This window comes from Schistocerca nitens, chromosome 3 (assembly GCF_023898315.1).
Source record: "Schistocerca nitens isolate TAMUIC-IGC-003100 chromosome 3, iqSchNite1.1, whole genome shotgun sequence".
NCBI classification, from domain to species: Eukaryota; Metazoa; Arthropoda; class Insecta; order Orthoptera; family Acrididae; genus Schistocerca; species Schistocerca nitens.
Window position 1 is genome coordinate 551,642,387 of NC_064616.1, and position 24,539 is coordinate 551,666,925.

At 45.3% G+C, this 24,539-nt stretch overlaps 1 protein-coding gene across 4 annotated transcripts in view; it reads left to right on the forward strand.

The window, feature by feature from the left end:
* Positions 1–24,539, forward strand: part of LOC126248455 (thrombospondin type-1 domain-containing protein 7A-like) — a 1,193,762-nt gene that overhangs the window by 957,472 nt on the left and 211,751 nt on the right. For all 4 annotated transcript variants that reach the window (XM_049949448.1, XM_049949449.1, XM_049949450.1 and 1 more), the window contains one exon: positions 14,278–14,481. In XM_049949448.1, the coding sequence (XP_049805405.1) occupies positions 14,278–14,481 (204 nt within the window). The remainder of the gene's footprint in view (positions 1–14,277; positions 14,482–24,539) is intronic.

Below are 24,539 nucleotides of genomic sequence, written 5' to 3' on the forward strand. Positions count from 1 at the left end.
CTCTGAGGTAACATCTTTAGATTCACAGTAGTCATCAAGGAGATATTAGTCTTAAAAGAAACCATAAGGTTCCTTGGTACTACACACGTGGGCTCAAAAGTAATGCCTCCGATTTTTTGTATGAAAATTCTTAAAACTTTTTTAATAAAACGAACGTCATTAATGTCCTACATCTTTATTCTTCATGTCAAGGTATTTATTTCTCAACATAGCCATCCCGGGGACGAACACATTTCTTCCAACGAGGGACTAGTTTGTTGATACTGTCACTGTAGAGTGTTTGACTTTGTTGACGGGGCCACAACCTCATCTCTGCTTGCACTACTTCATCACTAACAAAGTTAAGTCCTTGAAGGAATTTTTTAGGTTTTGGAAACAAATGAAAATCGGATGGGACCAAGTTGGAACTGTGTGGAGGATGATCGATGACACTGGACCCAAGACGTCGGACTCTTGCAGATGTCGCAACTCTCGTGGGTGGTCCATGTGTGGACGTGTATTACGAATTCGAAACTCAATTACAGCGCGCTGTTTTTCACGCACGTACATTGTTACTTTACACAACGCCATGTTACCAGTTACAATTCGTAGCCTTCTAATGGCAGAGGCCTGCAAATATGTACACATTGAGAGTAAAGGTGTTGGATGTTAGTAACGTTTCTTTTATTTAAAAATGTTTAAGAGTTTTCATCTAAAAAATTCGGAAGCATTACTTTTCAGTTCGCCCTCGTAAATATATGTTTCACAGCACAGCCATTAAAATCTAAGTTAAAATAAAATAAATATTATTCGCTTGCTGAAAACAGAGCAGTAACCAACATTAACAAAAAAAAACAAAAAAAAAGGAAAACTACGTTATTTTCTAGGGCTCGTGTCAGCCTTCGTCTCTTACACCCTGTCTATAAGGTATAAAATACGTAATCACGTTACGAGAACACATAAAACACACAGATAAAAGCAGCTGTTTTCATTAATTTTACTGTTATGTGGTGGATAGGATAAAAACTCAAGAAACTGAATTCGTGATTACTGCACGTATCAGAAATGAACACGGTACTGGCCACAACAGATGGAAATCAGCCTCGACGCGTACACCATTTCCAAGGACTACATATAAGACGCATGCAAGCGTCCTGATACAAAACCTTTGCAGTATAGGTAAGTACACTTTTAGATGCTAATCTTAAGGTAACTGGAAATCGAGGATAATCGGACTTTATTAACAGTGATAAAAATGTAGTAATATATATACCACTTCAATTATTGTGTTACTTGACAAATGGAATGCCAATTTTGAGTCTCATGTAGGCGTCATTCAACAAAGATATCAAAGGCTGCCAATACATTCCTGTGTGTCACGCATAAGAGAACACCGCTAAATATTGTGGTAAAAATGTTGTAACCTGTTGTGGCCGAGATAGCGCGGTGGGACCAAACGGAGAGCGGCTTAAGAACAAACAAACGAACGGAAAGGACGAACACGAAACAACGACGGACGATGGAGAAAGACCTTACGACGACAACACGCAAGAAGCAACGGAGTGACAGAGAATCAAACGAATCCAAGACGTCTACTAGTAATGAAAACAAAGAACGGTAAACACGTTGTCTGCCCTCTTGGCAATGTGCCAAGACTCACGCAACGATTAAACTCGCTGGCTGAGCGAGAGGCAGGCGCTTAAATACTCTATCGGGGGCGCCGCTATTGGCCGCTGGAACCACTTGTTCCACTGTGGCGCCCTCACACTAAATGTGGGCCAGGACGCGCGCGCCGCCACAGCTTACGGTGAGATGGTGCAGAGACTTCTATGGGTCTTCGACGTCCATGACGTCTGGCGGGGATTGAAATTCCACGGCGCGCGGTACCAGATCCCTCCCCCCTGAAACTTGCGCGTCGAGGCGGAAACGCCCAGACAGTGCCGAGGTGGACGGCAGTGGAAAGAGGAACCGGGCTCATCAACCGCTATTGGCGGAGAGGAAGGGACGCCCTAGGGAGCCATGACAGCCGATCCAGAGTCCAGGCGGGGGAGGGATCCGCCGATCCACCCGGGGGCGGAGAGGGCGGGCGGCAGGCCCGCGGAGAGACGGCAACCGGGGGAAGGACGGTGACTCGAGGACCACGTCCGCAGCTGAAGGAGATAAGGGAAGAGACGGCGGAGCGTGTCCCGCGGGGGCACGCGGGCGAAGTTGATTATGATGGCGGCGCTCCAACCCTTTCGACGTCATACGCCGGCCATGGGCCGCGACGACCGTGGCGGGTGTCCAGCTCGCCTGGCGCCCATACTCGCAGGCCCACACGGCCGTGCCAGGGGCACACCGCTGCGAGGGCCGGTAGTGGTGGCGGGAGAGGGATGGTGTCAGCAAATGGAGCAGGGTCCGCGTCTGTCGCCCACGAAGGATCTGCGCTGGACTGCGTCCGTCAATTGGCGTAGTGCGATAGGTGCTCAAAAACAGGGTGAGGGCCGACGTGGTTGGAGACGTGTCGACTGCCTTCGTCAACTGGTGTTTAAAAGTGTAGACAAGCCTCTTTGCTGCGCCATTGGATGAAGGGTGGAAAGGGGGGCTACGGATATTTCTGATACTGTTGGCCTGACAGAAGTCGTGGAAGGAGGAGACCGTGAGTTGGGGACCATTATCGGAGACCAACGTGTGTGGCAGGCCCTCAATGGCGAGAACCTGGGCAAGGGCCGTGAGTGTAGCCTCCGTGGTGGTGGATGCCATGCCGAAAACATATGGGTATTTGGAGTAGGCATCAACGGTGAGTAACTACATGGAACCCAAAAATGAGCCCACACAATCGATTTGGATGCGATCCGAGGGCCAGCGAGGCACAGGCCAGGGTGCAAACGACTGAGGGGGGCTTGCCTGGTGACGCACACAGACAGTGCACCCCCGGACCAGGCCTCAATATCGCCATCGATGCCGGGCCAATACACGTGCCGGCGGGCCAAAACTTTCATACGGGACATACCCCAGTGCCCATGGTGTAACAAACTGAGCACCTGAAGCCACAATTCCGGATGGATGACCACCCGATGGGCATCCAACTCCGTGGCCAACAGAAGGACATCATCAACCACGGAGAGCCTGTGGCGCCAGGGGCTGAAATCGGACTGCATCTGACGTAGTGGATAACCTGCCACGAGACAGGGTCGCGGTGGGTAGCCGCAGCAATGTGAGCAGCCATAAGAGGCAGACCGTCCAGCACATCCCGGCGGGCGGAATCAATGTGAGAGCAGAGGATCTCCTGTTGGTCAAAGGCAGGATCGGGGCCGGCTGGGAGACGTAACAAAGCGTCCACGTTAGCATGGTGGGCGGTGGGCTTATACCGGATGGTGTAAGCGTAATTACGTAAAAACAAGGCCACGTCGACGTCGCAAGGGCGGAACCCGCCGTGACGCCGCGATCGCCGCCACCTGCGGTCGCACCGTAAGACGCTCGTTAGCCGCTTGGGCAATTTCAAAGGAGTGGGCAACGCGGAGAATCTCTTCCAAGGAGGGGTTGTCGAGTTTCAACGCTGCAGTATGGACCTCAGGTCGAGAGACAGCTAAACCACCACATCCTGGATCAGGGAGTCCACATACGAAGCCTTACACTGCTGATTGGTGCACGTAAAATTGCATTGATGTCTGAGACCTTGCAAGTCCGTGACCAAGGAACGATAAAATTGAGCAGGCTGTTTATGTTACTGGTGGAACTCCAGCCGAGAGGCGACCACAAGGTAGCATTGGGAATAATAGTTTGTCAGCAAAAGACATATCTCCTGGAAAGAGAGAGCCACAGGATCGGACAATGGTGCCAACTTGCGGAGAAGAACTAACATGTCTGGGGAGGCCCAAGACAAAAACAACGACCGCTGCAAAGAGTCGTCCATGACTTTAACAGCTGTGAAATGTTGTTTCAGCCGATGTAAGTAGGTTTCCAGTCCTCTTTAGTGTCATTAAAGGGTTGAAGCGACGGCGGACGTGGGAAAGCATCGGACACCCAAGGACTCGGAAGCTCTTGTCTGCAGCGACTGTTGTAAGATGTCTAACTGGAGCTGCTGCTGCTGCATGGGCTGCTGCTGTTGCTCCAGAAGACAGACCAACTTTGTTTCCATGCTAGCAACTACCAGCGTTTACCTCGTCGCCAAAGATATTGTAACCTGTTGGGACCAAACGGAGAGCGGCCCGTGAACAAACAAACGAACGGAAAGGACGAACACGAAACAATGATGGACGATGGAGAGAGACCTTACGACGACAACACGCATGAAGCAACGGAGTGACAGAGACAACCAAATGAATCCAAGACGTCCACTAGTAATGAAAACAAAGAACGGTAAACACGCTGTCTGTTGTCAAGGCGATGTGTCAAGATTCACGCAACGATTAGACTCGCAAGCTGAGCTTTCTTTTTTTCTTTATTGTTATTTTCACACCTGATACAGGTAGGCCAGCAGCGGCATACTACGCCACTCTTCAGCCACAGATATGACAAACGATACAAAAGGAGACAATCGAAAAAGAGACATGGTGGATATGCAAACGTTGACATACAAAATTATAACACATGGAGCCGTTCACAGGCGCAGTGTCTAAAATAAAAACGTTCAGAAATGTGGACATGCACAGAGCTGACAGAGACGACACACGCGAACGATGGAGCTCAAACGATGAAACACTGGAACACGAACACGAACACAGTAGCACACACAAACACTCGGTGATGATCTCCAGCACACGAAAGTTCACTATACGTGTACGAGTGCAGGGACATGTCAAAGGGGAACAGGTGGAGGAGGAGGGAGAGGGGAGTGGGTGGATGCCAGTAGCACAGGAGATGTGAGGGGGAGGAAAGAAGGTAGGGGGGATAGGGGAAGCCCGGGGGAGAGTAGGGAGAGAGGAAAGGAGGAGGGAGAGAAGGGAGAGAGGGTGCCCGTGGGAAAAGACACAGGGGGTGGAAGATGAGGATCCAAGTTGGTAGGAGGGGTAGATGGAGGGGATGAGGGCATCATCAGGCATGGGGAGTTGGCGGAAGCCACATTGGGCGAGGGTATGGTGAGTGGAGAGTTGGAGAGCAGGTGGGACGTGGGAATACAGGGGCAGCAGCAGATGGGGGTGGGAGAGGATAGGAGAGACAAGTGGGTGAGGGGGATCAAGTTTATGGGAGGTGTAGAGGACCCATATCCATTCGAGGAAAATGAGGTGTGGGAATGGAATGAGGTCATACAGGATCTGTGTAGGGGAGGGGAGGCGGATACGATAGGCGAGGCAGAGCGCATGGCGTTCAAGGATTTCAAGGGATTTGTAGAAGGTATGAGGGGCAGAGATCCAGGTGGGGTGGGCGTAGCAGAGGATAGGGCGGATGAGGGATTTATAGGTTTGGAGAATGGTGAAGGGGTCCAGACCCCACATGCGACCAGAAAGGAGCTTGAGGAGATGGAGTCGGGAGCATGCCTTGGCTTGGATTGTCTGGAGATGTGGGGTCCAGGAGAGGCGACGGTCAAGGGTGACGCCAAGGTACTTCAGGGTGGGGGTGAGGGTGATAGGACCGCCATAAATGGTGATATAGAAGTCGAGGAGACGGAAGGAAGGGGTGGTTTTGCCTACAATGATCGAAATGGTTCAAATGGCTCTGAGCACTATGGGACTTAACATCTGTGGTCATCAGTCCCCTAGAACTTAGAACTACTTAAACCTAACTAACCTAAGGACATCACACACATCCATGCCCGAGGCAGGATTCGAACCTGCGACCGTAGCAGTCGCGCGGTTGCGGACTGAGCGCCTAGATACAATGATCGCTTGGATCTTGGAATGTTTGACCTTGAGCAACCACTGGTTACACCAAGTGGTGAACCGGTCAAGATGGGATTGGAGAAGGTGTTGGGAGCGTTGCAGGGTGGGGGCGACTAGCTGAGCTTTTTTTTTTTTTTTTTTTTTACTTTATTGTCATTTTAAAGCCTATACAATAGGCAGGCTGGCAGCAGCACACTACGCTGCTCTTCAGCCAAAGAAGACATAAGCATAAAAAACAGGAGAAAAACAGAAAAGTCACAAAATGGTGGGCGATAAAACAGGAGACACAGAGAGACAAACACGGAGCCGTTCACACTCGACGATAAACCACACTGCAAACTGTTGAGACGATGCACAAACACTGAAGAAGACGATGGCACTGGTGAACAACGGAGTGTGACGGTGAACACTGAACACTAAACACGACGGCACACACAAGACACTGATGGCGGCGATCTCCGGCGCGCGAAAGTCCACGTAGCGTGTGCGAGTCCGGGGACCTGCCAAGAGGGGAACGGGGGTGAGGTGGGGGAGAGGGGAGAAAAGGACGCCAATGGCGGAGGAGACGGGGGCAGGAGGGAGAGGGACAGGGGAGGGGAGGCCCGGGGGAGGAGGGGAGAGAAAAGGAGGGGGGAGGGAAAAAGGGAGAGAAGGGAGGGAGGGTGCCCTGAGGAGCATGCACAGGAGGAGGGTGGGAGGATCAAAGTTGGTAGGAGGGGTAGATGGAGGGGAGGAGGACATCATCAGGGAGGGGGAGCTGGCGGAAGCCACCTTGGGAGAGGGTAAGGAGGGTGGAGAGATGGAGACCGGGTGGGACATGGGAGTACAGGCGCGGCAGCAGGCGGGGGTGGGAGAGGATCGGGGAGACGAGTGGGTGAGGAGGATCGAGTTTACGGGAGGTGTAGAGGATGCGTATTCGTTCGAGGAAGAGGAGGAGGTGGGGGAAGGGGATAAGATCATACAGGATCTGCGTGGGGGAGGGGAGACGGATGCGATAGGCAAGGCGGAGAGCATGGCGTTCAAGGATTTGGAGGGATTTATAAAAGGAAGGGGGGGCGGAGATCCAGGTGGGATGGGCGTAACAGAGGATAGGGCGGATGAGGGATTTATAGGTGTGGAGGATGGTGGAGGGGTCCAGACCCCACGTACGCCCGGAAAGGAGCTTGAGGAGACGGAGTCGGGAACGTGCCTTGGCTTGGATTGTCTGGAGATGGGGAGTCCAGGAGAGGCGACGGTCGAGGGTGACGCCAAGGTACTTAAGGGTCTAGCTGAGCGAGAGGCAGGCGCTTAAATACTCAATCGGGGCGCCGCTATAGGCCGCTGGAACCACGTGTTCCTCTGTGGCGCCCTCACAATAAATGCGGGCCAGGACGCGCGCGCCACCACAGCTTACGGCGCGATGGTGCAGAGACCTCTAGGGGTCTTCGACGTCCATGACGTCTGGCGGGGATTCAAATTCCGCGGCGCGCGGTAGCAGAAAAAAAATATCAATACATTTGAATAGAGCCAAAAGTTTCATGATCCTGCAATGGATATTTGATGTATTATACTACTTAAAGAATGGGATATACTGTGTGGGTCCGTGCATATGTTACGCCACAAAGAAGATGATGCAGTGCTTCCACATTCTCGTGTGACAGCTACGATAGCACAATCACAATATCAAATATGGTAAAAAATACACGCAAAACATTTCATGATCGTGTAGATATTACATAATGTGACGGTATATCTCGTATTGTGGCTAAGTGATAAGACGGTTTAGAAATACATAGAGTATTCACCTGAAGTGTATGGGAAATATGATAGGAAAGAGACTCTGAAGACAGTTACAAGAAACACCGACTAACATCGACAGATTCCACTCTTGCCGGAGTATTGCCGATTATATATATACAGCAAGTTGTTTTTTGTAGAACTGCCAAGACGGAAGGTATACATGGAAGTCAGTCATAACGTGACACGGAGTTAGCGTTCAGTCACTCGTTGACCACGATGGCACCGAAACAGAGGACGACCGAAGAAAGGCAGAAATACTGAATTCAGTGTTCCGAAACTGTTTCACTGCGGAAAATCGTAACACGGTCCCTGACTTCAGCCGTCGCACGGACGCCAAAATGGAAAATATTGAAATAAACGATATCGGAATTGAAAAACAACTGCTATCACTTAGTAGCGGAAAAGCATCCGGACCAGACGAGATACCCGTAAGATTCTACAGTGATTATGCTAAAGAACTTGCCCCCTTTCTATCAGCAATTTATCGTAGATCTCTGGAAGAACGTAAAGTACCTAGCGACTGGAAGAAAGCGCAGGTCGTTCCCATTTTCAAGAAGGGTCATTCATCAGATGCGAATAATTATAGGCCTATTTCGCTTACGTCAATCTGTTGTAGCATAATGGAACATGTTTTATGTTCTCGTATTATGACGTTCTTAGATAATACAAATCTCCTTCATCATAACCAACATGGATTCCGCAAACAGAGATCATGTGAAACTCAGCTCGCCCTATTTGTCCAAGAAATTCACAGTGCCGTAGACACTGGCGAGCAGATTGATGCCGTATTCCTGGACTTCAGGAAGGCATTTGATACGGTTCCGCACCTACGTTTAGTGAAAAAAATACGAGCTTACGGAATATCGGACCAGGTTTGTGATTGGATTCAGGATTTCCTAGAAGAAAGAACACAACATGTCATTCTTAACGGTTCAAAATCTGCAGATGTAGAGGTAATTTCGGGAGTACCGCAAGGAAGCGTGATAGGACCTTTATTGTTTACAATATACATAAATGACTTAGTTGACAACATCGGTAGCTCCGTGAGGCTATTTGCAGATGACACGGTTGTCTACAAGAAAGTAGCAACATCAGAAGACTCGTACGTACTCCAGGAAGACCTGCAGAGGATTAATGAATGGTGCGACAGCTGGCAGCTTTCCCTAAACGTAGATAAATGTAATATAATGCGCATACATAGGGGCAGAAATCCATTCCAGTACGATTATGCCATAGGTGGTAAATCATTGGAAGCGGTAACGACCGTAAAATACTTAGGAGTTACTATCCGGAGCGATCTGAAGTGGAATGATCACATAAAACAAATAGTGGGAAAAGCAGGCGCCAGGTTGAGATTCATAGGAAGAATTCTAAGAAAATGTGACTCATCGACGAAAAAAGTAGCTTACAAAACGCTTGTTCGTCCGATTCTTGAGTATTGCTCATCAGTATGGGACCCTTACCAGGTTGGATTAATAGAAGAGATAGACATGATCCAGCGAAAAGCAGCGCGATTCGTCATGGGGACATTTAGTCAGCGCGAGAGCGTTACGGAGATGCTGAACAAGCTCCAGTGGCGGACACTTCAAGAAAGGCGTTACGCAATACGGAGAGGTTTATTATCGAAATTACGAGAGAGCACATTCCGGGAAGAGATGGGCAACATATTACTACCGCCCACATATATCTCGCGTAATGATCACAACGAAAAGATCCGAGAAATTAGAGCAAATACGGAGACTTACAAGCAGTCGTTCTTCCCACGCACAATTCGTGAATGGAACAGGGAAGGGGGGATCAGATAGTGGTACAAAAAGTACCCTCCGCCACACACCGTAAGGTGGCTCGCGGAGTATAGATGTAGATGTAGATGTAGAAAACTTTTCATAAACAGCTATCTCAACTCGAGATTCTGAGTAGGCCAATCCCTAATCAACGCATTTTTTCTACTGAGATCAAACCGCTGCAAATTATGAAGTATGGATGTGTGCTCATATATGTTGGTACACAAACGCTGAATCTCAAAGAATTGTTCGAAGATAGCAAGAATACGGTCATAATATTATCCATAACAAACCACCAACAGCAAAAACATGTGAGTAATTTACAAATATAAAAGGCTTCAATGCACTCCTGACATCTCTTCTCAACATTTCGTGTAACTGGTCTGACGATGACTCAGTGGTGTCTCATTATGGAAGCATTTCATGTCGTCAGTGAATGGTTCGAATTTTTGGTGTCTTTTTCCTCTGCGAGCTTTGCTTTTCGTCCATGCCCACAGAAAACTTGTTCCCTCGACTTCAAAGAGCAATGAACTAGACTAATATGGCCCACCCATCAATAATGGACCATCATACATGATCGACGTGTAAATGGGCAGGTAGCAGGAGTTCTGTCACGTTGAAAGTGTTTCCACACATTTAGCGAAAGAAATGCATTCCAGTACCAGTTGCAAGTCTGCTTCCAAGGAATTTGCAGACGTCAGTAAAGCAAAACGATTGGGACTCAGTTAACGGATCACACGGAATTACACATTTACTGAGACTATGCGTCTCGAAAATGGCATACGGATATTCGTTGTGCCACCGTCACATGTATCAACTTCAGCAATGAATATTACTAATGGAATTAACTGGCGATTACCAGCTACCCGTCGACAAAATCTCAATCTTCATGCCTCTTGTACGGATGCTCTGCTGATGAAAAGGATACGAGCAGTGATGACCCAATGTACGCCACACTCTCATGTGTGGAACATAGGCACGTGTTTTATTCATATGCCTGCCGTAGAACTCCATTCAACGCCCAGAAGTCTAGGTTATGATTAATTTACATTTGGTGCAGTTACATGTTCTGAAGAATTTGTATAATAGGAAATAGCGGCTAACACAGTGCTTCAGGTGAGTACGTAACATCAGCGGGGCCCTACTGCTAGATTTTCGTGTGTCGATAAGGAGAAAATCTGGGACGCAATATTTGGGGTTGCATCTCAATGAAGAGCTTAAGTTTCACTAGCATATCGTAAGGATGGGTGACAAGGCTTCTTAAGCTGTATGTAATGACGCCAGGACTACGATCATATATTAGAATCTTCCTCTGACCATCCTGAACTTCTACCATAATACGAGTATAATACTGACGTCTGTCGCGTCATTTGAAGCGAGAGTGTGGACCCTTCCTTGTGGTTTGTACAGCTAGGAAGGACTTTGGAAAAAACATAGAGAAGGGTGCTTCTGAGTATTAATGGGTGTATGGCATCTGTTAAAAGGAGATATCTATGTCGCCGATGAGCATCTCATTAAATCTAAGCACCGTTCGGAAGACAACAAAACATGTATTGTGCAACGGTACAATCTATCAGTATTTTAGAGATGTTCTGGTGTGTCGCGATTAATAAACGACCTCTGTATGCTACTAACGGGCAGTTCCTATCCGTAGATACGAGAGTAAAACTTTAAATCACAGTTACAGGTACTTATACATGAACTAATAACACCACATCACCTGAAAAGAATAAGATAAGAGCCCGTCCACCACCGTCCTCCTCGAGAGACAGGGTCGCATTGTCCTGACAGAGATGCGTACGGCGCGCCCGCTACCCCCACCACCGCGAGCTCACCCCCCACCCTTCCCGCGGCCTCGCTGTACCCAGCCTCGCGCAGCGATGTGGACGGGGGTGCACCGCACGGCATCCACAAAATCTAGGCATTTCGACAGAAGATGATACCTATGTCACTCGTCGAACGTCGCGCGGTTTTAGAATACTGTCACACAGCTGGAAACCAGAGAGCTTTTCATCAATTGTATAGGCCGGGAAAGTCTACATTCCCAATTAAGATAAGAACTCGGTAGGCGCAGTTTCGTCGTTCGGAAGCATGTCTTACCTTACTTTTATAAAACTGACCCTAATATAAAACTGTGACTCCTCACAGAAATCGAACTGAGGCAGCAAAAGTTTATAATCCATACTAACATTAATCACGAAATATTTGTTGAGTATTAGTTTAGAAAAAGCATGGCATGGTTTCAATAGTCTGAGCAAAGTAAAGTAATTGGAAAATTCAACTGAACTCCTGGTAAATTAGACTAATGACTACAACAAATCCTCGCATAAATTAATAAAACACGTACCACATGCTACACTAAATACAGCTACATCTGGCTCGATTCCTGAATCGGCAATATTAAGAAAAAACATAAACGTTTCTCATCTGTTTGGTGAATGAAAACAATAGCGGGTTAAATATTGGTCGTGAACGTAACCAGTGCTGGATATGGATGGATATGGAGCTCAGCTTAATCGTCACCCCGTTAGGTGGTTCCTCAGAAAACGTAATTAGTAATACTGCCACTAGATACGAGCCAAGCCGTAAGAAAAGAAGCTGTAACACATTTCCTCGAATCCCGGAGCCGAATCCATGGAGAGGAGCCACATGTGATTGTCAAAATCAATCTAAAAAACGTAGCTTGCTTTCCCAAAACTAATATTGCAGCCTCTCTCAATACCAATACCAATATCAAGCAGTCCTCCTCTTCAGCTGAGTGGCAACAGAATTGTCAGACAACACCTTATCTGATACCAACCTCTTCCAGCTCGGCACTTCCTGCTCGCACCACAATAACATGCGGTTCAGAGTCAAAACTGCTCAGCACCGACAAACTCATAACATCAGGCACTGTGCTGAAAGGCAAATCCACTTAGGGCTGCGCACATCTGACAACAGGCTGACAGCCTCAGTACAACTGCTTCCATAAACTGACTCTTTACAACTACCATCTTTCCTTCCTTGAAATACTAAGCGCTTATGCGGCACCACCATGTCCTTGGCGTTCATTGTCTGAGATACTCACTCCAAAGATCGCTCATGAAACACAGATACTTCCCATGACGGACATCGAAATCGATTAGCGAGCGGCCGGAGAACATACCAAAGACCTCTCCCGCAATCTATATGCAAAAATACTTAATCACCTTTAGGGAGCATACAAGACCATTCCGATGGAAGCGATCCCAGTGATCCTGGGTCTTACCCTTTGGATTTAGAGATACGGATGCGAGGATTGTTGGAGGTGGAGTACACTGCATTCGAACGGAAGATGTTGGCAGACTGCAAATGATTACAAGAAACGTGCTCGATATTAATTTGGAAGTAAAAATGTGTCTTCATAGAGAGTAGCAAATGAATGGAAGAACACTACGATAGGCAGGTGGGCTTATGAATCTCTTTCCGAAAGTTAGTAAGCGATACGAAATGAAGCACGTACAGACTTCACCATGGTTTATACATTTTTGGCTCGTTACGGGCGACATCCAAGATCATTACTGAGAACAATAATAAGAACGGGCGAAAGATGCATTTGTGCTGCAGAAGGGAAACCAGAGCAAGTTGTTTTCGAGTGCAGTAATTTGACCTGCGAGACGATGATAGAGATCTTCTGAGAGCTAACACCCTTTATAATGTTATACGTAGTATGGATTCGTGTTCGGTACTGTGGAAGCTTGTAGATCCGTTCTCCCAAAAGAAATTTTCTGTGTACTTACAAAATAGTCCTACAGGTACGTCACGGCCAACATTGCGGTAGGTTATGGGAGTGCAGGAGAACTAGCAGCGTGGACTACAGCTCGGATTCTAGAAGAGCTAACGACTCCGTCTAGGACTTCTGAGGTGTTTTAAGATGAATTGGAATTATCGGTGATATTAATATTCTTATGTGATCTACGCTATTTTATGTGACATTCATACTCTTATGTGGTTTTATGGGGTTAATGTGAATACAGTTCCATGCATCTTTGGAACTTAACCCTGTTCTGTCCATATATATAGTTCGAGCTTGGTGATAAGTTGTATTTTGAGAAATTTACTGAGGCAGTATAATGACATCTCATGTAACAGACATGGCCAGAGATATCACGTGTGGTCATTTCGAGGTGGAATGTGACACTGATTGCCCGGAATCCTTCATCGTTACCATCGAAAATAGACAGAACCACTATTGACATAAGTTAGTTTCACTACAGATTAGATTGGTCGTGAAATAATGTTAGGGTTAGATTTTAGTTTAGAGTTATTTTTGCTGTGTGGCTCAGCACGTTCGCATTGTTTATGTAAGATGTTGGTTTGCAGTTACGAGCGCTACGTCTCATCTGGTTTAGCCTCTGGATGGTGGGTAAGTCCTTATCGAAATAAATTTAAAAAAACTCACTGTGCACTGTATTAATGTTCAGATATTTGATTAAAACTCGAGTCTTACTCTTGAATGCGCTATGTGATGTTAGAATACAGTCTAAATCGTGGACACTACGATGTTCTTAGGGAGAAGCACGAGTATTTATGCTACAAAACCCGCAAGGAATTACTGCATTAATATATTTAGCATACGCAGTCACTTTTAATACTGATTTAAATATCTGCCTTGTTATGGCCAACTAGGAGTTGCGTTACTTGATTCAGATATGAATCACGAGTACTAGTCGTCTGTTTCAGACTTACGTCCGCAGATCGAAAGTGACACACGTGACAACTACGGTCAGCTGTATCCTTCACACCGATTGAAATTTGACGTATGTTGATATGTAGTTTCTAACTTTACGTTCATACAGCTGCCTCCTAATAACATTTACCACATTTTCTCTAGCGCAGTGCCCGAATTTTTGTGTTTAATTTTGTGAACAATTTGTTTGTATGAAGGCAGATCACTGTGGCTGGCGTTTTTGCAGCAAGTGGCACAGACGAGGACTGCGGGTTGGGAGTGCAGACGCGAGACGTGTGGTGCGTGGAGGCGAACGAGCAGAGGGACGACCACCACTGCTTCCCGCTGATCAAGCCCGACTCGACGCGTCCCTGCAGGCTTGGCTGCCACGTCAACTGCTCCGTCTCGCCCTGGTCAGATTGGAACCCCTGCAACACGGACTGCGAACCAGGTACACCGCTGCACGTACGACTCGTACTTGGAACACACAAACATATTCGCATTCTGCGTGCACCTCTTAAGGCGCGTACTCACTACGTCAGTGAAGGCCTACGAACGACAGACACCGGATGTGGCCGAACGCTTGTCGCCAATGCATTGGCGGTCGTCTTCTCATCCTCACCAAGCGAAGTGCTTGAAGCCAAGGGATTCTGTCGTGTGGAATCGCAGTTGGCCCTGATAACTCGTCGACGTCGCTTCTGTTTTGTTGTTGTTATAAAGTAGAGTTTTAATTACAATTTCAAACGGCCGATATTATGAGGAAGAAGAGGATTTAGCAGTCGTCACATGTGCAGCATTTATTTTACTGCAAGAAGCTGATCACCAGAAAAAGAAGAAGAAGAAACGGCGCTGCTGGTCGATCTCTCTTTTAAAAATAAGGAGGCAGGGTGATGGGACAAAATTAATGTCTACTTTAGAGCTCAATTGGAACATGGGTTATTTCATATTTTTCTTCCGGATGAAACCTACAGATTTCTATTTGTTATTGAACTGGGTATGTGCTAAAATTTTCGGAGTACTTCTATAGGAGAGAGGTACCTGAAGCAAAAAGACACTCCCAGGGGTATCGTAGCATTGTGAAATGTCCGATTCACACCCTGGCTCGCTACTGACTACAACAGAATTCTGCTTCCGCGAGCTTCCGCGCAGTGGCATGACCTCACATGTTTTGAACACGCGAGCGCAATTGGCTGTTGACTGCTGTCGTCCGCTGTTACTATCATCCCATGGTGGAAGACAGGTACACATCTTCGTCAGCATCGGAATCCAAATTTCATTCAATTTCACTCCCTCCTGCTTCCTACTGAAATTCCTGGGGTGTTTCATAATGTCTATGGCCTCTCTGTATAGCCATTCGTGGTATCCGCTTGTGGCTGCCAGTTCTTGAGTCCTATCAGAATGAATGTGGTGGTCTCCTGGCTGTAAAGCGTGGTCCGCAACAGCTGATCTGCCAGTCTCCTCTTTTCTGCAGTTGCCCTTATGCTCTTCGAGTCGTTTTTTGACAATTCGTTTTGTAGTACCCACGCACACCTCCCACAGCTACACGGAATCCTATAAATTTCAGTTTTTTCCAGTGGTTTCCGAGCATCCTTGGCGGATTTTAGGTGATCTTGTACCTTTCGAGTGTATGTGTAAATTACCGCACTGTTCCGCGGAAGATGCGTACCAGTCTCCCACTATGAAGTGATAGTAACAGCGGACGACGGCAGTCGACAGCCAATTGCGCTCGCGAATTCAAAACATGTGACGTCATGCCACTGCTCGGAAGCTCGCGGAAACGGAATTTTGCTGTAGTCAGTAGCGAGCCAGGGTGTGAATCGGACGTTCCACAAAGCTGCGATCCCCCTTGGAAATGTCCCCCGCAGATAGGGACGAAACGTCGGGTTTTAAAGTGAAATCCCTTCGACCACGGCATAATACCCCGGAATATTTTATTAATTGTGACAGTTACGGCCGTGAAAGTTCACATTTTACAATTACATTACATTTTAAACAGCGTGGTTATTTACACACTCTATAGATTATGTTAGCTTTTTAGATTAGAATCAGTTCATATGGACTATTGGCTTGTGAGGGAGTTTGTAATTTATTGAACTTGTTATTTTTCTGAATGTAAAACATCTACACTGACTATTTCTTTGTGCCTGTGGCAGTCTGTAAGAGCCGGTTACTACATGCTCCGGGAATGCTACCAACCACTGGTACGTATTTAATGCACAACAGTATGAAATTGCACAGACATTCGTTTGTTTGGATGGCAACCTCTGCGTATCTTAGATTTGAGTGTGACGTGTTGTCTGTATTGTGGTCGTAGATGGTTGGCATATGGGTGAGGAAACTGGAAGTTGAGATCGGCTGTATAGCAAAGACGACAGAAAGGTTCAAATGGCTCTGAGCACTATGGGACTTAACATCTGAGGTCATCAGTCCGCTAGAACTTAGAACTACTTAGACCTAACTAACCTAAGGACATCACACACATCCATGCCCATGGCAGGATTCGAACCTGCGAACGTAGCGGTCGCACTGTTCGAGACTGAAGCGCCTAGAACCGCCTAGCCACATCGGCCGGCGACGACAGAGAGGTGGGAGTAGATGATGGGGGCAGTATGACGAAAGGAAGGAGGTTGGTGTGTAATTTTGTGTAAAGTGACAGAACTCTAAAAAGTCTTCGACTGTAGCACTGGTTTGTATCTCCTAAAAATTTAACAACGACTGACGTACATGACCAAACGGAGTAGTGGGAAGAGGAAGAAGAGTAATGGAAGTAGAAAAAAAGTTATGCAGAAAGTGAATGGCGAGCTACAAAATGATACAGCGTTCCTACTGACCTTTCGTTTCTCGTCATGGCCAGAACATATAACGTCCACCTTTATTCGCCATAATGTGAGCTCTTTCATCCCCAATTCGAAGTGATTTTTCAATTGTCAGCGCAATGAGCACACCACCGCCGTAACAAACTAGAAATATGACCAGTCAGCAAGTGACGATGTGATCATTCCTTCAGTGCCACCAATCTGAGTGAACTGTCTGAACAAACGAGAAGTTTCGTGGCGAAGGTGTACAATTTTCATAGAGAAGTAGAAAATTCAGGAAATTAAGGTTATGAGACGAATATCACATTCTGGAGGGAAGACGACATGTCACGCTTAGAAACCACTCCCTCCAGTCTCATCATTATCGGTAATGGTCAAATCTTACGGGAAAAGGATTCCTATGACACACTATAACAGTTGTAGCCACCACCGAATTAATACCGACAGTTCACTGCAGTTGTTGGTCGATCAGACAATCCAGCATGTCCTATAGGAGACACACTCATTTCGAAAGAGCACACTATCTTCGTATTTCTACTCCGTTAGAGCACATCAAATTGCCTTGAAGCTTAAAATACCTCCACGATAAGTCATAATGTCTTATTTTCATTGTGATCCAAAGTCTCTATATTTCTGTTAATTGTGCGAACAAAATGTTATAATAAGCCCTGCCCCATACACTTATTCAGGCAGATGGTGTTACAATAATCCGCAAGAAACGTGAACATCATCACTGCAGCTTGCTAGTGATGGATTCTTTGGACATGTGTGAAATATATGTAGCTAGACCAAATTCCCGGAATAGAAAGAACAACGAAATATCTGTTGGTGTTTAAAAATTAGGGGCAGCTAGTAGCGTCTGTTCGCTTGTGTTGTTTGGACAGTCACCGGTCGAATATTCCAAAAGGTTTCGTTAAAACTGAAGGAACTCAGGTAAAGGAAGTACATGTTTTATTCAGCTTCTGTTGAACTCTTTGAATTTTATTCGACTTTCCATACTAAAACTATAATAAGCGTTCAGGCAGTAACTAAAGCCAATTAACTAAGTGTCTCAGCAACAATCGTAAAACAATTTCACGTGCCCAACTAGCCAAGAAACGTCAAATTTCCCAATTTCCATGTTTGGACTGTTACATTGTAGTAACAAGATTTGCTTCACAACACTGTACAATGCAATAGCCATAGAATCTGAGTATGGTATATTTGAGATCTCGTTCCTGACAACATGACAAAAATTTAAATGAATTTGGAGTAAAATGAGATAACTACAGATTAAACTGTTAGACGTTATTATTAGTAATTATAATTGCTTCATGTGTACAAACTGAGTTTTTGGTTAACATTGCACGTTTTAAGTTATCAAATGAAATTACGATAACTTTTGCAGCCAGAGATTTGGTGTTTTCGCAACAGAGTGTAACTGAAGCTCGACGGAATAGCTGATTCTGTTTCACGCTGTGACGCTAATTTATAATTAGTTTCAATTCGTTTTCGAATGATGGCAACTCAGTTTCATGGAACTGTCCAAACCTCACAGAATACAGTGTTGTACATGTGCAAATAAGGAACTTGCTTCTTGTTAAACTATTGAACGAATATGATAAAGTGAGGCGAAAACTGTGGTAATACGCCCATAAGAGAAACAGAAACCACTCAAAAAAGGGCTCTGAGCACCATGGGACTTAAGAGCTGAGGTCATCAGTCCCCAAGAACTTAGAACTACTTTAACCTAACTAACCTAAGGACATCACAGACATCCATGCCCGAGGCAGGATTCGAACCTGCGACCCTAGCGGTCGCAGAAACCATTCCTTTTCTTGCATAACACCATTACCTCATTTCCTCATTTGGCACTTAATCAAGCTGTGCTGCACTTAATTTCATCCTGTCACCGCTATTTAGGTGTAACTTCCATAAATCACTTTAGGTGATTATTAGCAGGGCTTTCCTATCCTACATAGTGAGTTTTCCACATCTCTAGGGAGTTTGACGCCAGCAGGAAGTTAAGTTCTAATCTTCCTTCTTCTGCAGTTTATCCTTACACACATCCCTCAATACAGTTTACGTGAACTTATAGATACTTCCCTTCATCACCAAACCGGTGTTTGACCCACCTTTGTCAAATTTAGTGGTCTTCTCATAGCAACATAAAACATAAAATATTTCGGGACATGTGAAGTTTTGTTGTGTTGCATATTGTTCCACCACAGAAAGGAATTCTGGATGAACGTAAAATTGTTAAATTTTTCCCCAACAAGCGCAGAACCGAGCCAAGATAGGTTCAAGCGCAGTGTCACCATCAGAATGAAACTAGAAAGGAAAGAAAGTATAGCAAATAGCAAAGCACACAACTGGGACATTGGCACACCACATTCGAACAGAGAGAGCAGAGTGCGACTGCAGCAGAATGACTACGTCATAACGTCATTCTGACAACACTGCAAGGAGGTGTAACAGCATGTAAATCATACGCAAGGACGTCTTTCAGCCCTCTCAGTTGGCAGAAAGCGCAAAGCTGATGAACTGAAAGCCACATCTGGGACTGCCAAATTAGAAAATGGGGCCAAATTCGCTCATCGCTACAGCTCGATCACATCATCGATACGAGCTGGTCGGCATAAATACTGGGACTTTCGAAGTACACAATCTATTCGTTTGCTGGAAATCAGTCATTATTCAGCTTACCAGTCTTGTGAGTTACAGTGAATCCCAGTACAGGCTATTCCAGGATGTGAAGTCTGGTGACTTCAGGTATAAGAAACCAGCCAGCCTCATGCAATCCACTGCGTTGGAATGCTGCTGCCTACTTTGCTGCCACTAACGTGAAGACCTGCACATCTTCGACCAGCATCCTGCTGGGGGTAAAGCGAGGGCGACCTGCCAGCGGCCGGCTACACACACTGTCCAGGAGAGACGGATTCGTATTGCCCCCTTGGCTTTACCTGTGAGCAGCTACTGGAGTCTTGACCGTCTCTGGGTGGGAGGCCAGGGCATACAAAAAAATGGTTCAAATGGCTCTGACCACTATGGGACTCAACTGCTGTGGTCATCAGTCCCCTAGAAGTTAGAACTACTTAAACCTAACTAACCTAAGGACATCACACACATCCATGCCCGAGGCAGGATTCGAACCTGCGACCGCAGCAGTCGCACGGTTCCGGACTGCGCGCCTAGAACCGCGAGACCACCGCGGCCGGCCAGGGCATACATCTGGACGGCTACTGTCATCCCTTGCGGAACTGTTAACCGCTGACCTGAGCATGAACTACACTGTCTTGGAGACCACCTCGGTGAAGCAGCAAGTCAAACTACCGGCATCCCAGCAGGGCGGACAACGCCTGAAAACCACTGGGTTGAGATTCTGCACGACGACGCCTCTGCTGAAGGTGCGATTTCTGAACTTCGTCATGTAACATAGACGCCGCTGAGCTAGACGAGTCAGAAACTTCCACTCTGCCGCCTACGCTCTATGTCATAGAGAAGCTATTTCCATTGTATTAATACTGAAAATAAAGGTATTTACGGCCAACATTGTATCACCGATGCCTTCGGGAATTTCACTGGACCACATTCCCGCATTCCGATCTCGGCATCCTGCATACGTAGAGACCACAGCTTCCTGGGCCTCTGAAATATCTTGTCGTCCTTCCAAACAAGCTATGAATTCAGCACTGTTGTATTAGCAATGTCTGTAAGAGCTAAAATAAAGTGAAGGCAGTCGACCAAAGGTGACAGATGAACAAGAGGAATCAAGAGGAACAGCTGCCTTTGCCATGCGTACAGAGATTTTTGAATAACAGCATAAGGTACTTAAGAGGCGCAACGTAAACGAACAAAAGTAAGCTAGCGTTGGATATGCTACAATGTTATTTGGGAACCCAGCTCTTCTACGGTTGTTTGCTATCCACTTTGATATCCCAAAACTGTCATACACAAAATAATTACTTACCGTTTGGGGTTACCGAAGGAAGAAATAAGGTATAGGGAATTTCGAGCTTTCATTTCAGCAATTAGTTCGCTAAATTTTCTATGGCATTCATATACAGGCTCCGTAAGGGATTAGCTTGATCGAGCAAGCAAACTAATTATTAATTATGTGACACTATTCACGTTCAGCTTCAGTGCAATAATAATAATAATACTAATAATAATAATATCGAGAAATAGAGAACTAAAACAATATATCAGAGTGGTAAAACCAGAATTTTTATATGTATGTGACTGCTTTACAATGACCTCTAAATTGTACAGAATAAAGTCACTTGAAAGGCATATTATTAGAAAAACAATACAAATTACAGATGGTTGGAAAATGAGAAGATCTACCAAAATATGCAGTAAATATCAGAAGTAATGGCAAATCGAAGGTTAATCTTCTTTGGGCACATGCTAAAGAAACAAATCTTCCTGTATATCCGGAAAAAGAAGTCAATAATAGTACGGATTTCAGAAATAAGAAAAGAACTGTAACGAAACAAGATCAAAGAATGGGATGTAACAGAAAGAAACTTTTTGAAGAATGCAATACTAAATTTAGAAATATTTGAATGCAGAATAAATAAGAAGTCAGTAACAATACAGACAGAAGAAAGGAAAAGCAACATGAGAAAAAGACGGAGTACCGGAAAAAACAACGAAAGAGGGTTTGAAGATATTACGTATTCGCAGTTGGTCAATAGAAGATTTTTTAAAAATCTGATCAGAGTGTGCAATGTTCACTACACATCGTGACGGTGTTACCATCCTCGCCCACTGAACACCCTTCCTTTTGCCGCTGAACTTAACTGATCTATCAGTTGTCCTCTTTTTATGAGAAGTACTGTTACTCTGAGTTTCGTTATCCAGGCCGAGCGCTCCAATAAATGCTTCAAGAATCCAAGGTAACTCAAAAATTAAATTATACCAAGTGTATTCTATATATGTTGTCCAAAGAATATTTTTATTTTTTCCACATTGGATGAGCGTCCTAATATTTCAGAAACAATGCCATATCACCATATCGAATATTCCATCACAGTGCACATTCTGTGCCTGTGATCTGCACATCGCATAATGCATGCGCTGTGGTCTGAGACATTTTCCCTGAGTGGAAATACAAATTATTTTTATACTAGCTAATAAATTTCCATTATCTTAGAGACGCCATAGAATTTCAGATGAGACAGCCATTTGATACTTGGTATATTTCTCGAAAACAATATTAAAAACTCATAAAACACAATTTTTGTGGTAGCCCAAGCGATTTAATTAATTGTTATCGTTTCATGTGCGCCTTGTTGATTTTTGAAACCATAATCAACATTCTAATTGTGACCAGTACTTTATACGAGGTCTATACAGGAAGTAATGTCAGACTGGTTGCGAAATAGGAACTACAGTGAAAATCAAAATGTTTTGTTTACAACACTTTGCTACACCTTCCAGCTACTTCTCTGCATAGTCGCCACTTCGACTTAGACATCTGTCGTAGCGTTGTATCGACTTTCCAATACCCTCGTCATAGCGACGGTTCAATCCCGTATCCGGCTATCCTGATTTAGGTTTTCCGTGATTTCCCTAAATCGTTCCAGGCAAATACCGGGATGGTTCCTTCGAAAGGACACAGCCGACCTCCTTTCCTAATCCGATGAGACCGATGACCTCGCTGTCTGGTCTCCTCCCCAAAACAACCCAACCCAGCTTCGTAATAGAGGGCACCCTCATGTGCTTTCCGGTATTTCTCTGCACTAGTATACAGTTCGTTGTCTGCGCCAAAATGTTGTCTTCATAGTCAGCGGGTCATGTGAGCAGAGATGAACATGAGAGGGAGCCAAGTTCGGGTCCTCATTGCCCTGCAATGTGTGGCTGAGAAGTCTCTCTCGTTATAGGCATCTGCACATGCTCACTGTGTGCTTAGAACTGAAAAGAGCGACGTGACACGATCGACAGCCATGTTAGAGACTGCCCAACACATCTTTGCAAAGCTTCATCGGATTTTCACTGACGTTTCCATTTCACTACCTATCGGTCCTTACTTTCCGAATAGCCCTCGTATATTAGTTTTCTTTCTTTTGCTTCTGCTTCTTTCTCAATAATAATTAATTTCGCATGGGCTACGTGTAATTTCCCCAACATTCTCACTCCCAAACGCTGTGTTGACCTTAGAATTTTGTTGTGATGGCTTTGTAATCTGCAGACGCATTCCATCCTTGTCGTAAATTTCACGCACATATTATAGCTTTCTTTCATGCCGTGCTATGATTTAGGAATAGTGTCAATACCGTACTAAAAATACTGCATAGATACCAACAGCAATATATGTGCGAATAGTATCTCTCATTTACACAAACGTTATACATCCCGTAGTTCAAACTAACAGGTTTACCTCATTTCTAGGCTGATATTATTCATCTCAATTTGACTTATTTGTTTGGTTTCTTTTCCTATTAATAAGCCAAAGCTGTTTAATTATGACGCTTTTTAGACAGCGGGTAACTTTCCTCTACATTCACCGATGTTGACCCCCTCCATCTACACGAGAAAACCTCCACAGTCAAGTTTAATTAACGTTTCCACGTAGGATGTGCACCAGACATGGTGGAAACCGGATCGTACTTCCTGAAGTAATTTCCTTGCCATTCGGTGCAAGAGATTCATCTACTGGCTAACTTCGCAAGTCCAGTAAAAATAAACTCCGGTGGACCTTGTGCATTTACCCTACCGCTCTTCTCTCATTCTCTTCGTCTCAATGAAATTTCCGCCCCCGGAGATGCTCTTGCAGGTTGGATTTAATGAACACAGTTTTCATTACGGGCTCGTATTCGACGTGAGCGCCTCACAAAACCTTCGGACCTCACCGCGCGTATCAAGCGGTCTTCATCTCATTTCGTCCGCTGTAAATTCCGGAAACCAAGGGGCACGTAAATTCTTTCGTTTAACAGTGCCGCATGACAAGGGCCTGATGTCTTCCGGCTATTACTTCCCGAATGGAAAATACTTTCTCACATTTTTCAGAACGTCAGCACGTCAACGCCATTTAATATCCGTCGCAGATTTTCATGCATTCGTGTTCGTTAAAATAGCAGCTCTAGGTAACAAACTGCAGAAATGGATGAATTTATAAAGTTACCTAAGCAATGATTGCGAGAAATCTTCCAACACTTAGATATTTTAGACCCGAAATCTTTTCGGAGGTGGATCATTACACGTATAAACAAACGCAACCAACCAGCAATGTCACACACGGTAGTCTTTATTTCTTACCAGAATTACAAAGACATGAAAAGTAACGTAAGTCACATTTCCACACATAAAAATACATGACTTACAAAAAAATTAAGGTAACACGTGTTGTCACAGATAAAAATATTTTTTTTAATTATTCTCAATTTTTATTATGCAAGAAGCTGTCAGGCTCTAAGAAAAAATTTCTCAGACACTCCTAACAATTTTTCAAACATATTGGTGTCTACGTTTTGAAAGTTGTCTGTGGTCTAATTATTGGATCGTCTTGAAGGATACACTGCTGTTTAGAAAAATTGAAACACCAAGACCGAGATATGTGATCACAATGAAATTTATTCCGCTGATTAAGGGCAAGGCACTACACAAGTGATCAGCATTACAGACCGGTACATGCACTGCGATTGTGGATATGCAGTACGGAATAGCGTCATCACGTGCTGCAATCAGAGCTGCCAGGCGTCGTGGCATG